General features: G+C 41.7%; 2 protein-coding genes across 4 annotated transcripts; both read right to left on the bottom strand.

Moving 5' to 3' along the window:
- Positions 1 to 729: 729 nt before the first annotated feature.
- LOC119011266 (basic proline-rich protein-like) lies at positions 730 to 5,817 on the bottom strand. Of its 2 annotated transcripts, XM_037084238.1 has the most exons (8): positions 5,450 to 5,817; positions 4,894 to 5,076; positions 4,680 to 4,801; positions 4,442 to 4,601; positions 3,969 to 4,084; positions 1,324 to 3,877; positions 880 to 960; positions 730 to 813 (listed from the first exon to the last, which is right to left on the bottom strand). In XM_037084238.1, the coding sequence occupies exons 1-8, from the start codon at positions 5,721 to 5,723 to the stop codon at positions 764 to 766; spliced, it is 3,540 nt and encodes a 1,179-aa protein (XP_036940133.1). In that variant the 5' UTR covers positions 5,724 to 5,817; the 3' UTR covers positions 730 to 763. The 2 variants fall into 2 exon arrangements, with proteins under 2 accessions (XP_036940133.1, XP_036940132.1); XM_037084237.1 differs by having other exon boundaries at positions 880 to 3,877.
- Positions 5,818 to 7,169: 1,352 nt separating this feature from the next.
- LOC119011187 (profilin-2-like) lies at positions 7,170 to 13,365 on the bottom strand. 2 transcript variants are annotated; one of them, XM_037084126.1, is made up of 3 exons: positions 12,927 to 13,365; positions 11,173 to 11,365; positions 7,170 to 9,262 (listed from the first exon to the last, which is right to left on the bottom strand). In XM_037084126.1, the coding sequence occupies exons 1-3, from the start codon at positions 13,053 to 13,055 to the stop codon at positions 9,165 to 9,167; spliced, it is 420 nt and encodes a 139-aa protein (XP_036940021.1). In that variant the 5' UTR covers positions 13,056 to 13,365; the 3' UTR covers positions 7,170 to 9,164. The 2 variants fall into 2 exon arrangements, with proteins under 2 accessions (XP_036940021.1, XP_036940020.1); XM_037084125.1 differs by having other exon boundaries at positions 7,170 to 8,938; positions 12,927 to 13,286.
- Between the last annotated feature and the right edge of the window lie 604 nt (positions 13,366 to 13,969).

Below are 13,969 nucleotides of genomic sequence, written 5' to 3'. Positions count from 1 at the left end.
AAATAAAGCAATGTTTGCTGATGGTGTTTACTCATGCCAATGACTTTCCTGTGAACCCATTGACATTTCCACAGATACAAAAACAAAGAATGTTACTCAGATTTTGTTCCTGTACAACACCATGTCATAACAGTTTCTTTATCAAATTAAAGAGGTTCAATATAAAGTCAGGTAGTTCACATTATATTGTTTTATTCAAAACAATGAACTATGGCAGTAACTCACCTAGATGAGTAATATTCAGAACTGTCCAAAAGATTTTCCTTAGTAATATGTAAATAGACACTAGACAAACTCATAGTATGGTCATGTTGAACTCCAGGAATGTTGAACTTTGAAAATATATTTTAGGAACAAAGATTTGAGGCAACTTTTAATGAATGGGCATTCTAGTAAGTGCATTTACATGAAAGGGTCAATGATCAGGAAGTACTAGTCCATGGTAAAGCCAAGCGAGACACTCAAGTTCATCAAGGGCATTGCACCTTTTGATTCCAAATAGTGGATATAATGCCAACAAGAACTGAGTCAACTGTCAACTTTGAAATGGGGGGGTGGGGGAGAAATTCATCCTTGACCATCCAGCCACAAAGATAAGACTTCTCATTCAGATCGTACACCCACTTAGTAAATTTGCTTCCATGCCCACTCAAAAATGCAACCCTCAGACTAAAAAAGACAGTGCATTTAAAAAATAAAAATAAAACATTAACTCAAATCACACTCAGATTATCTATTGCAATTTTTTATTCATAAAGAAAACTCATGTCTGCTTTGGATTTCCACCTTCTCCCTGAATGGGTTGGTTCAGTCCTGCAAAGAGACACAGGTTAGTCCAGAATTAAAAAGCTTCTAAAAATCATGAAACTGACAACATACCATTTCCTTGGTTGTTAGCTGCAGAGATCCATTGTTGAAATAGATGTCCAGGAACATACGGTGGAATCCTTTGGCTAGGGCCTGAAGTTGGCATGGGTTTCACAAAGAATGTGAATGAATCAGTTTTAGAATTTGCATGTGCTGTACTGAAAGATGGAACTTGAGGCACAGGTACAACATGAGGGCCAGCTGAAGAGGCAAGCAATCGCAAACTACTCGATTCATCACCAGGCCTGGGCATGTTGTTGACATTATCAGGTAAAGGATTGGAATTACCCTTCCCCAGCCATTTGGAGATTTGGGGGTTTTCCTGTGGAGGCCTAAAGTTTTGATATTGATTTTTACTACCCTGACTGTTTGCAATATTTGGTGCCACAAAGTATGTTTCATGACCAAGATATCTAAAAGGCAGTGGCAACTCATTGAAACCATTAGGCTCCCTACCTGGTGGGCCATGTGGAAGCAGCAGATAATTCTTTGGTCCAGTGTCTGCATTCATAATCTGTTCATGTTTATTAGATTCAGTGTGTTGCTCATTAGATGGCTGTTGCTCCTCAGCTGTAGGTTTATTTTGCCACATTGCTGTATGCTGCTGTAGATTCTGGTCAATAAAAGACACATTAGGTCCAGAGGGATTATTCATGTCCTCAGTTGATAGCCCATCATTTTGCCACTTTGGCTGTGGGTTATGTGGGAAAGGAGGGTATACATTAGGCACAAAATAAGGGTACATTTGTTGTTCAGGATTTGAAGGCTTGCTAGGATTACTTTCAGCTACTGCAGCAGGGTTGCCACCTGGTGGCTGATTATATGGTTGCTTTCCATTTGCAGGCGGAGACTGAGGTGCAGAGGTGGAAGCTGCGATAGCTTCATTTGTCTTTCGAGGAAGGGGAGGAGAATCAAAGCCATTGCCATACCCAGAATAAGCCAATGAAGGTAGGAAAGGGAGTCCTGTGTAGAATGAAGGTGTACCTTTACTGCCCGGTCCAGCAGGAACAATATGATGGAGATGTTGATGAAAAGCAATTTGTGGACAGCAATTAGAAAATCCAGGAGGGCAAAACTGAGGGCAGAACACTGGTGGCATGTATGAAGAGCTTTGTGGGACTTCTGGGGGCGCTTCACTACTAGCTGGAGTGGTGACCTGTTGTGGTTCCTGCTTTGAGGTGGCAGGGGGCAATGTTGCAGGCTGGTGCCACTGGGGCTGTTGTGGGAAGTAGTATGCGTTAAAGGGGTGAGGCAGCTGGCCCTGTGGAGGTTTGACGGCTGGAGGGCGTTCACCATTTGATCCAGCACCAGGCAATGGTTGGGCATATGGTTTATATACTTGTCCCTGAGATGTTTCAGTTGCTGCAGGCTTTGGAACAGCAGTTGGCTTCTCAGCTGGCAAATGTCCAGGCTGAGGCTGAGGGTGGAAAGACTGATAGACCTGGCCCTGAGGGGCTTGAGGTTGTATTGGCTTGGGAGCTGCTGTGTAATATGCAGCTGATAAAGTTGATTCAGGCCCTGGCAGGGGGTAGATAGGGTTTGGGTAAAAAGGGTTGTGGTAAAAAGGCTGGTATACCTGGCCCTGAGGGGCTTCAGGTTGTGGTGGCTTGGGAGCACTTGTAGGCTTAGTTTCTGTTCCAGTTTCTGGGCCAGTTTCAGGCTTTGGCTGAGGATAGAAGGGGTTTGGATATAAAGGGTTGGGGTAAAAAGGCTGGTATACCTGGCCCTGGGGGGCTTCAGGTTGTGGTGGCTTGGGAGCAGGTTCTGGGCCATTTTCAGGTTTCGGCTGAGGGTAGAAAGACTGGTATACCTGGCCCTGAGGGGCTTCAGGTTGCGGTGACTCGGGAGCAGCTGTGGGCTTTGTAGCTGGTACAGTTTCAGGCCCTGGCTGGGAGTAGAAAGGGTTTGGATAGAAAGGGTTGGGGTAAAAAGGCTGGTATACCTGGCCCTGGGGGGCTTCAGGATGTGGTGGCTTGGGAACAGGTTCTGGGCCATTTTCAGGTTTCGGCTGAGGGTAGAAAGACTGGTATACCTGGCCCTGAGGGGCTTCAGGTTGTGGTGATTCGGGAGCAGCTGTGGGTTTTGTAGCTGGTACAGTTTCAGGCCCTGGCTGGGGGTAGAAAGGGTTTGGATAGAAAGGGTTGGGGTAAAAAGGCTGGTATACCTGGCCCTGAGGGGCTTCAGGTTGTGGTGGCTTGGGAGCAGGTTCTGGGCCATTTTCAGGTTTCGGCTGAGGGTAGAAAGGGTTGGGGTAGAAAGGCTGGTATACCTGGCCCTGGGGGGCTTCAGGTTGTGGTGGCTTGGGAGCAGGTTCTGGGATCTTTTCAGGCTGAGGTCGAGGGTAGAAAGACTGGTATACATGGCCCTGAGGGGCTTCAGGTTGTGGTGGCTTGGGAGCAGCTGTGGGCTTTGTAGCTGGTACAGTTTCAGGCCCTGGCTGGTGGTATAAAGGGTTTGGATAGAAAGGATTGGGGTAAAAAGGCTGGTATACCTGGCCCTGGGGGGCTTGAGGTTGTGGTGGCTTGGAAGCAGTTGTGGGAGCAGGTTCTGGGCCATTTTCAGGCTGAGGGTAGAAAGACTGGTATACCTGGCCCTGAGGGGCTTCAGGTTGTGGTGACTTGGGAGCAGCTGTGGGCTTTGTAGCTGGTAAAGTTTCAAGCCCTGGCTGGGGGTAGAAAGGGTTTGGATAAAAATGCTGGTATACCTGGCCCTGAGGGGCTTCAGGTTGTAGTAGCTTGGGAGCAGTTGTGGGCTTAGTTTCTGGGCCATGTTCAGGCTTTGGCTGAGGGTAGAAAGACTGGTATACCTGGCCCTGAGGGGCTTCAGGTTGTGGTGGCTTTGGAGCAGTTGTGGGCTTTGTAGCTTGTACTACTGCAGGGTAACCTGGCACCTGGGGAACAGCAGGATATTTCTCAGTTGTTTTTGTTCCTTCATGTTGAGCAGATGACAGTGATGGACAGGAAATTTTAGTTTGTCCGTATCCAGCAAGTTCCAGGGTGTACAATCCATCCTGGAATAGAAAGTGTCAATAGGTTACATGTTTTTAAAAAAGAAGGGAAAAAAAAGACATTTTCATAGAGAGGAAGCCATTTGTACAATACCTTTTTCTCCAGGCACGGGACATAGTGAACCGAGACAACCACACCTTCAGGATGTACAACCACACCAAACCCACATCTGACTGAGGCTTTCATTAGTGGCTCCCAGTTACCATTCACTGTAAAAAAAAAATAAATGAGATAAAAAGTACTGGATTTGACCTGGGAACAACAAACTAGCCATCTTGGGGCTAGTTTGAGGGAGTCTTTTGAAGCAGACAAACTAAAATCCATTTTAATAACTCAACGTACAACTTTTACTAAATGAGGAACAAACCAATGCCCTCTGTGTGCAGTGTAAAGTCTCATCTCTTGATTTATACACACTTCAAGAGTGAAGAACCAGATTATGTAGCCCATGTGACTCGTTACACCCTTGTTTGACAGTCTACAGGGCATAACATACATGATATACATTGTCCATATTGACCCATTTTAAAGACATGAAATAATGAAAAAAAAACAAAAAAACGTACGATTTACTTTTATGTCAGAGCCACTCCATTCAGTTTTCACAACCATGCCTTCAGCATGGCAGGTTACCATCGGAGGGCTAGGTGAAGACTTCTTACTCAAAGGGCAGGACATCTTCACTGGTAACCCCAGCCAACGCAGTGGGAGAACGTAGCTGTCCTCCTGAAAACATCAAGTAGCGTTTTGAGTGTGCAAGTGCAGACTGTATGTGTCCTGTGCTTTCACAATAGAGTATCCCACCTCAAGAGTAACAAAGCAGCCATCATAAGGTGCAACCAAGACAAAAGCTTTCTGTGTTGACCTTAATGTGTAACCACAGCTTGACGGCAATTTGGACACAGGCAGAGGAGACAGGTGACTTCCTGAGAAATTAAATTCAATAGAAAAGGAATTTAAAAAAACAAAAAAAACAAGAGTTGTAAATAACCAGCTCCACAGGAAAGTGAAAATGTACCTCTGTCAACAAAGAACAGAGATCCTGGGGTAGAAGCAGCATCCTGGACTTCCAGTTTCATGGAGTCTCCAGTACATTCAACCTTGGATTCCATTTTGAGAAGTCGTTTCACTGCAGCATCCTCTGGCTTTGACTCAGAAGATCCATCAACCTGTCCTTGAGGCCGCTTGAGCTGCGCCCAACCTTTACACACACGCACACGCACACACACGCACGCACACGCACACACACATACACAAGTTCCCACCTAGCTGTACGTCCTGGTCTGAAGCTACAGGGCCATGAGTTCCCAGTTTGAACCAGGCGCTGAATGGCTAACTGAGCTAACTAGCTAAAAACAGTTGCTGTTAGCAGCAGCAGTTACTCAGGTGACATGTCACCCGATATTTGTTTTCAGTAGGAATTCTAACATTTTACTTTAAGTTTAAACAGGTACACATTTTAGTGTCCAAACAATGGTACATTTAGATTCAGTAAAAAGCCTGGAGGCCCTGAGCTAAAACACTTGAACAGATTTACAGTGCAGTTCTCAGGTACAAATTTCTACTTTGCATACCCATGTCTGCCTGGTAGTCTCTATCAAGATCCAGTGAGTTCCTTGTGGCCTTGGTTCCTTGGAGTTCAGTGCCTTGCAGAGAGTTGTGCCCAATTAAGAGTCTCCCATGGCGCAGTTCACTTCCTTTAGCCTGATTGTGTATACGCGTTGAGTTTATTCTTAATTTATCCAAGGCCTTAAACTTTGTCGGTCTTGTGCAATGGCAAGAAGCAACCAATAGAAGTCCTAAACATAATGATAAAATCTTACTGCCCCCACTCACTCTACACGCCATTGGAACAAAGCAAAGCACTGCACTGGCAGATTGCCTCAGGAGTGTGCCACGAATGCTAAACTCTTCTTCTCTGAGCAGAGAGTATTAAATGCTGAGTGCAGAGGTTTGGTCTTAATTAGGACTCATCAAACACCTGAACACAGCAGCTATGGCCAATCGTGCAATTAAGGGCATCAGTTTGTGGCCTTGAATGCCTCATACTAAGCTAGACTGGGCAGTGGCGCTCGAATTGTGTTGAGTTACGTTATTTAATTTATTATAATGTTCTTCTAGTACTTCTAGTCTTTCCAAATTTCTTTGGCATATTTAATAATGGCATTGTCCATACTGTGAACAGCGTCATTGGGTAATATGCGGGTTTAAAGCCCTAAGAAGCAGCAACCAGCTGACACTGTTCAAATGCCAGGTAACTTTTACTTAACCTTATCTTCAAAGTATAACCTATTAGTCTGACTGGGTTAATGTGTCTAAAATGATGCACATAACACCTACTACACTGTGCAGCCTTTAGAATGACGAATTCTTGAGTTTGAATGTTTCAGTTAGTGAAAACATTGTTTGGCTTTAGAAACAAGCAAATACAGAATTTTGTTAATCATTTAAGAAAGAATAAACTTAAAGGTGTACTGTGTAGTTTTGGGGAAGATATTTTAGAAGAGAAGAGAAAAATTGATTGATTTTCATGCTTAAACAAGCTAAATAAATTCCCACTTTTATAACTGAATAAACTGAGTAAACAAACCTCTGTAGTCCCTTAAAGGACAACACAATTTCATAGTTTTACTTTCTAGCTTCAAACATCGTTGTGAAGACCTTATTTTTTGTATTATTCCCTTGTCAGTATTGTAAATGTTGTCAACTTTGTGATTTTTTTTTTTTTTTGCTCTACAAAACTGTGCCCTTTTAATGTTTCATATAGAAAAAAAGTGGAAAACTGTAGTCCCCTTTTTACAGAATTAAATGGGCTAAAGCTCACCATTAATGAATGTAGTTTAGTCCTTTGGCCTATTTTCTTTCTATGAATGGAAGTGGCAAAGTTTCATTATTATATATATCATCTGTGAAAAGCAAAATATTCATTTTTGCTGATTTATTCCAAACCCAAGTGTTCAAGGAGCTTTCACCTTTCACTTGTGCTTTAAAACTGTGGGTAGGTTCGTTATTTATGGTATTCAGTAAAGGCTAGAAGCATGAGGAGAGAGAAATTGAGTTCTTCCCGACACTAGAAAATAGTGAAACCTATTAGATCAAGAATGAACAACCTATGTGGAGTGTTTTTCTGTTTGAGTGTGGATTATAAGATCCACGCTGAAATCAGTTTGCGTAGCTAAAATATGTTTCCTAAGGGTTACCCAAATTAAGGCTATAGAATATAAAAACCCTTGAATCAGTCAGCAGGCATGGTTTCTACTCATAATGCAACAGACAAGACATACCAGCTTTACCTCTGGTTGGAATAACTTTTATTTGATCTGTCTGTAAACAAGATGTCTCATCAATTCATGGCATTTGAAAAAGCAGATTTTGTGGCAGAATGAATTTCCAACTCAAAAAAAAAAAAAGACAAAATATCGCAAACTCATTTTTTCTGTTATTTAATTCTGTACATATTCCACAAAGTCTGGAGATTACTGATGCCAAAATATCCCTTAGGAAAGTGCCATTAAAAGTTACTTCTTGCCAGGGCAGCAGTTAAAAATCCAACTCGTAGTAGCAACAGATCAGATCGATTTTTATGGCACAGAATACACAGTTATTCTCAGAAAATTTTCACAAGACAACTTACAAATGTTCTTATTCCAACCAACACCATTTTCAATATGTTTAGTGTACACAGCATTTTTTTTCTTTTAAATATACTTCTAAGTACCGTACTATGACAATTTGTGAATACACCTTTGATGACTAAAGCACAAGGCAAATAATTCCAAGGTGTTGGAGCCCAACAGCCTGGTTGTACAGTCAAAATGCATTCATACTGTAGTAAAATGTCATTGCTGTTTCATTGGTTAATGGATATGGAGTTAGCAACAAATCAGTTAGTGATGAAAAGTTTAAGTAGTGTTGAAGTCTAAGGAAGCAGTTAAATGTTTTACAGTCATTTGAAGTTGTCTCAAAGATTTACAGTCAACAGGTGATGCCAACAATCATCAATCAGAATAAGCTGAAGTAATTCTGATAATCCTCTTATACTGACAGTTGGTCCAACGGGGGGGGGGCATAACCTCACATAATATGAGTGTAGTGATTTATAGAAAAATTTACAAATAGCAGACTAACAAATGACTGAGCTGTCACAGAGGTGGAATGTCCACTGAGACTCCTGGATGTGTTGAAGTGTCATGACGATATCTTGGGACCTCAGTAATGCTGACCGGCCGCACACTACACTCAAACAACAGCCCAACACCACATCATTAACTTTTAAGACCACATTCAGGTACAACAGCAAAAGCATGTGATGGGAGTAAAAGACATTGATGCTTGAGGGTGGCGAATTGATACACACATACAGCAGGACTTTGTCATTTCTTTAATGGAGGCTTGAGGACTTGGAGATGGGAGGCCAATGACAAGATGGTTTTGGCTGGAATATTAGGCTGGGACAGAGAGCGGATCTGTATGCTAAAGAGTGTATGCATGCAACTTTTAAATGCCCATGCTGATGAATAAAAATAAAACAAAGTCTGGCATCTTTATTAATGCTCACAAAGCATAATAACTATGCAAACTGTCACCACCATTACATGTGTACTTCCCCTTGGAACACTAGCCAGTCGTTAACTAAATGTTGTACAAGGTAAGTCCAAATTTGTGTCACACTTTTATTCAATTTCCTTTTTTTTTTATTTTTTTTTTATTTTGCACACTTTTGGTTAATACACATTTCAATGAACATGCCATGAGAAGTACAATGTTAAAGTGGGGAAGGTTTTTAAAAATAAAAAAACAAGGAAAAGAAAGGGAGTGTGGGGGGGCTGAGCAAACAAAAGGCTGTGTAAAAAAGTAGACTGGGGAGGAAGTAACATTGTATTCCATCTAATCCTGGAAGTAGTGTCAACACAATGCGGTGAGTGGGAGTGGGCTGCTAAGTTGATGGATGGGTGGAGAGGTTGCTTAATATCCAGACCTCCTCAGGTACTCAGCCATTGCATGTGCTTTCTTGTTAAGATTTCCACCATGGATCCCCTCCTTTCCCATGATTAAAACCAATGCTGGAGCACACAAGGAAAAAAAGAGAAATGAACAAAATTGAAGAGTCTTCCCCCCCTCTCCCCTGCAGGATGAAGGAGGGAACAAAGGTGACACAGTATCTTACCACTCTTCATTGCTATTAAAAGTTTCCAAGACATATGACTGCTTGCAGGAGAAATCTTAACAGCAATATTTCTTTTCTCTTCTTTTTGTCCCTCAAATTTTATCTACGTGAGCTTGAAAACATTAAAACCCTGAATCCCTCAAGTATTTTGCCATTGAGTAAGCCTTCTTATTCAATCCGCCTCCATGGACCCCTTCTTTGCCCATTACAAGAACCAAAACTGGAAGAGAAGAGATAGAAAAAAGGGAAAGTTAAGAAAAGTAATAAGGAGGTAAAAGGAAAGGCATTCAAAGTAAGAAGTAATGTCACCAGAAGTGTACAGTCCAGGGATATTCAACCATGTGCCATACAGGACCAACAACCTGCAGTGTTTCTTTTTTAACCATAGACTGCAACAGGTGATTTAAATTAATCAAATTGTCACAATTTGACATAATTATGTTTTACTATGTCAACGTGACACTGATGACCACCAAATGAACATTAAGCATTTAAAATATTTGTAATTTATTACTCACTAGTTTTTCTCTTACTGGGAATTGCCAGTGACTGAACCAGCGAGCCATTCATGGGCCACACACAGACGACTTCATCATCCTTAACACATGGTTGAATATCACCACAGAAGCTACTTTATTTTTAATACAGCAATTATATTCTTCAGTAAGACCAGTGCACTTGATTGGTCAGGACAGCTCCTGCTGACCTCTGCTTTTAACAGCAAACCAGAAGGAAAACACTAATGATCTAGTGGAAATTGCAAGAAAACAGTTGCTGTACCAGGTACAAAAACAGGCTCATTTTGCTTAATCAAGACAACTATTATGATACATGCTGGGGACTAATTAAGGTGTACCCCATCTTTCATACAGGTACTATATGTAAGCATTTCACTGCAAATTAATGAGACACTTAATTTGTGTTGTTCTAACTACACTTTTAAGTATAAACGTGCAAAGCAGGAGGATGACTGGTTTCTCAACAGAAAAAGGGAGCAGTGTTGGGAAAATGAAAGGAAAACAAGAGAGTTTGGTTTTGATCATAATCAGTGTTTCCCACATAAAAATTTAGCAGCCCACTCGGGTATTTGTTTCCCCTTGCAGTCTGAAACGATACTTACAATATTATTTTGTTGCCAAATATCAAAAAGTCAGCTTACAAATCTGAACCTATGAGAAACACTGGAGCAATATCAAACATTGAGGACCACAAAGGCAAACAGGCTAGAGTAGGCAAACCCTTGTTTTATATCAAGTTTCCAGGTAAAGTCAGACTATTTAAACTGTAATATTTAACCTTACAAGTCTGCATCTAAACAAAATTGCCCAACAGCATTTAAGAGATAAAAAAAATATTAAAACTGACAATCAGTGATGGGTAAAAAAGCAATACTTGCTTGTAATAAAACAATAACACAGTACTGGTATGAGAAATGAATTTAATTTAAAAAGCAAGTCATTTGTCATTAAAAAAAAAAAAATACAAAAACATTCTTCATAAACTGATATTACATGTTAGCAAATTAATAGCCTAAATATGGTGGTCTAAATTCAGTTGGACTAGTTGTTGAATAATGACAGATAGGAGCTCCGCAATTGAAATAAAGTCATTATTTAGTGTTGTCAATCTAGTTTATTATTCATGTAACTTGGTTTTAAAGAATTATTCTGAAATTGAGTACTTGGGGTGACGGAATAGGATTATTGTTTTTTTTTTTGTTTTTTTTTTCCAAATGCTTAAAAATTGGCATTCCTCCTTCTGAGAACTTCTAAAAAAATCTTTTTAAAAATGCAAACTTGTGCAATTGAAGGTGAATTTACTCAAGACACTGATTTGTCAAATAATGGTTTAGAGATACTGCTACACATCTTTATCAATTAGTTTGCCAAATGTTTCTCAACTAATCAAATTAGACATGTATGATAAACAGAAGCATCAAATAATCACATTTAAAAAGCTGGAACCAGCATATTTTTGGCCAGGACAAATTATCTTACAATTGTAATTAAAAACAAGCCCCTGATATTAGTCTGCACTTCAAAAACATACAAAAAATAAAAAACTCTTGTGTGGTAGCTCCTCTAACAGAGACCATTATATTAGGTAGACTGACCCATGATGACAGCTTACCTTTTCCAGCTTTCCCCACAGAGATATTGTATGTAGGTTCTCCTCCTTGGCTCTTTGTCCTGATGTCCATTGTCCAGTCCCCCTCATCATGGAGGCTGTCTCTGAGGACCGAACACTTCTTTGAGCCCAGAGTGAGCCCGCTGGTGTAGAAGGTCTCCCTGTCCTTACCGATAAGGACATCAATTTCTTGAGACTGGAAAACACAAAAGAAAACAGGATTGGGGCAGTGTCAGTCACATCCATGGATCCTCACTAGCATAAAAAGGCACAGTGTTAATAATCCAGTGTCTATAAGCAAGGAAGCGAGATGCCAACAAAATCCAATGGGCACTGCTTTGTTAATGACCAAAAACAAAAAAGGCTTATTATAGTGGCTTCACTGACAATATACAGTCTAGCCACAAGTGGGGGTCAACCGATATGGCTTTTTCAGAATCGATACTGATTCTTAGAATTCAAGGAGGCTGAAGTTCATTTACAGTAAGAGTGAAAAACTTAATTTCCTTTCTTGTAGACACTGCCTACCCATGATGCATTAGGGGAATCTGCCTTGTGTTACATTACTGATCAGATCCAAGGGGCTTCCACATTTTCTTTATTTTAAAAAAAAAAAGCGATCAATTTATAAATCATCAAGTTTTCCATGCGAGCTAAGGCTATTACTCATTTGGCAGAAAAGTTACTACTCAGATTAAATATTGACCCCAGTCATTCACACAGCAATAATTCCATCTTTTTGATGGTTACAACATCTCTTTGATATACATGACAGTAATCAGAATATGTATATCCAGGCAAGACTAGGCAAGTTAATGAAACAACGTTAAGCTCAGTTATACAGACAATATATCACCCCTTTTAAGTAATTAATCGACAAAAGAATTGATCAGTTAAAAGTATATTGCAGCCCGATTTCAAAAAACAAAAAACAAAAAAACAAACAAACCTGGACATAACACTGCAACTGACAATTTCAGCCTGTCATTAAAAACGTAGGCGTTTTGTGAATACAAGTTATAAACCTGCGATTTGGCCGTATTAACTTTGCACAATTTCACATCCCATCCCTGCAGTAAATAGCGGAAGTGTGGTGACGTTTATGTAGCGGAGTGGCTCCAGTGCTATTGCGCTCGGTGATTTAAGGGGAAAAAAAAACCAACACATTGTCATTCATTCACATTATAAACGATTAAAATATAAAACATGCAGCTGGACCGTTCGCCTTCTTGATTAGCGAGCTCCCTATATGGCTGACCAAGTGTCCGCCAGAGTTAGCCCTTTTAACCACAGGTAGCCGGTAAAGCAGCAGCTTAACGTTAGCTAATCAAAGCGGCCGTGCACACAAAAGCATGCACGTTTTCTTAAGTCAGACACCCGTCCGCTAGCTGGGTTTAAATTAGCCTTAGCTTAATTTAGCAGCGTCTTCAATTTTCGATGAGCGCTCGCTCGGGGTGTGCGAGTTCTTCGTGTCCTTATGGAGCCTGGAAGCCACAAATGAGCTGAGTCTTATCTGATCCACACGAGGTCTAGTCCCGCAACGTTTTCTTAGCAGGAAATAGCCGAGAAAGGCCACCGATAAACTAGCTAGCTTGCTGAGCTAGCACGACACCGTTAGCTTGCTAGTCATTTAGACCCTGCGAGGTTAACGGTCTCGGCGCTGTTCAGGTCTGGCGAGCTCTGCGTGGGTGAAACACAACAACAATGTGAAACTGAAACGCACCCTCGGCCATGTTTACCCCCTTTCGACTTCTTACCGTGATATTGTTGAAAGTACCACCGGCATGTGCTGCCCAAACATATTTGGCGTCCGTATACCCAACAATGGCGCTATCCTGACAGCTGCCATCGGCCATCAGGTTCTCCACGTAGCTTTGCCAAGACATGTTCAAGAAATGGATGCTATATAAAAATGCCTACAGCTTTGGGACAGCGGTTGCCAAACGAGAGACGGCCGAAAACCGGGAGGAACCCTGCAGACGAGTCTCGAGTCTCCAACCTAACCCGCACTCCGACGTTCACCAACGTCAAGGCTGGGGCAGCAAAGAAAGCCACGGCAGTGAGGCAGCGGCTGGGTGTAGTCCGTATCAGATCACTCCGCACAATGAGCTCCCCGGCGCTTTTATGGCAGCAGGCGGCGGAATAAAGAGGGACTTATCAGCTCAGCCAAGAGTCAACTGTCTGAGGGAATGCCGGGGTACACAGGCAGGCAACCGGGGGTTTGCTGATTGAAGCGTGTGGTTATTCAATCTTTCATTCACTGAATGCACTGAATGTTTAGAGACAATGACAAAGGCTGTCAGTCAGGTCAGTGTGTGCAGCCAGGGGAAGAGCATGTAAGGAAGTAACATGCCGTGTGGATGACGAGGATGATGGATTCCTGCATTATCCTCTCACTTTCAAATCACCACCCATATGTACCTGCGGGTTGGGTGTTCCCTCGTCGCCTGTTGAGCCATTTCTCCAGCTATATCTGAGTGACTGCCTGAGAGACACTGGATGTCACTAACAAAAAATGAGCATGCGGTCCTGGAGACCAGCTCAAACAAGACACTTAAAGATCAGCTCACCCAGAAACTAGAATTCAGTCAGTGTCCAAAGCTACTCATCCTTATGCCGATGGGAAGTTGGATTAAGCTTTGCAATCCTTGAAACATTCCTGGAGCGTCGGGGCAAAACAGCAGCATTTTACTGAACAAACTAAACAACTGAAGTAGATGGGGAAAAGACAACAAGAATAAAAAAAACCCCATACATTGTTATCCAAGTCTCTGGAACACAGAAGATCCCAAACTGATTA

This window comes from Acanthopagrus latus, chromosome 21, assembly GCF_904848185.1.
Source record: "Acanthopagrus latus isolate v.2019 chromosome 21, fAcaLat1.1, whole genome shotgun sequence".
Taxonomy (NCBI): domain Eukaryota; kingdom Metazoa; phylum Chordata; class Actinopteri; order Spariformes; family Sparidae; genus Acanthopagrus; species Acanthopagrus latus.
Note: the sequence above shows the minus strand (reverse complement) of the source record. Positions and strands in the feature narration are given on the sequence as shown.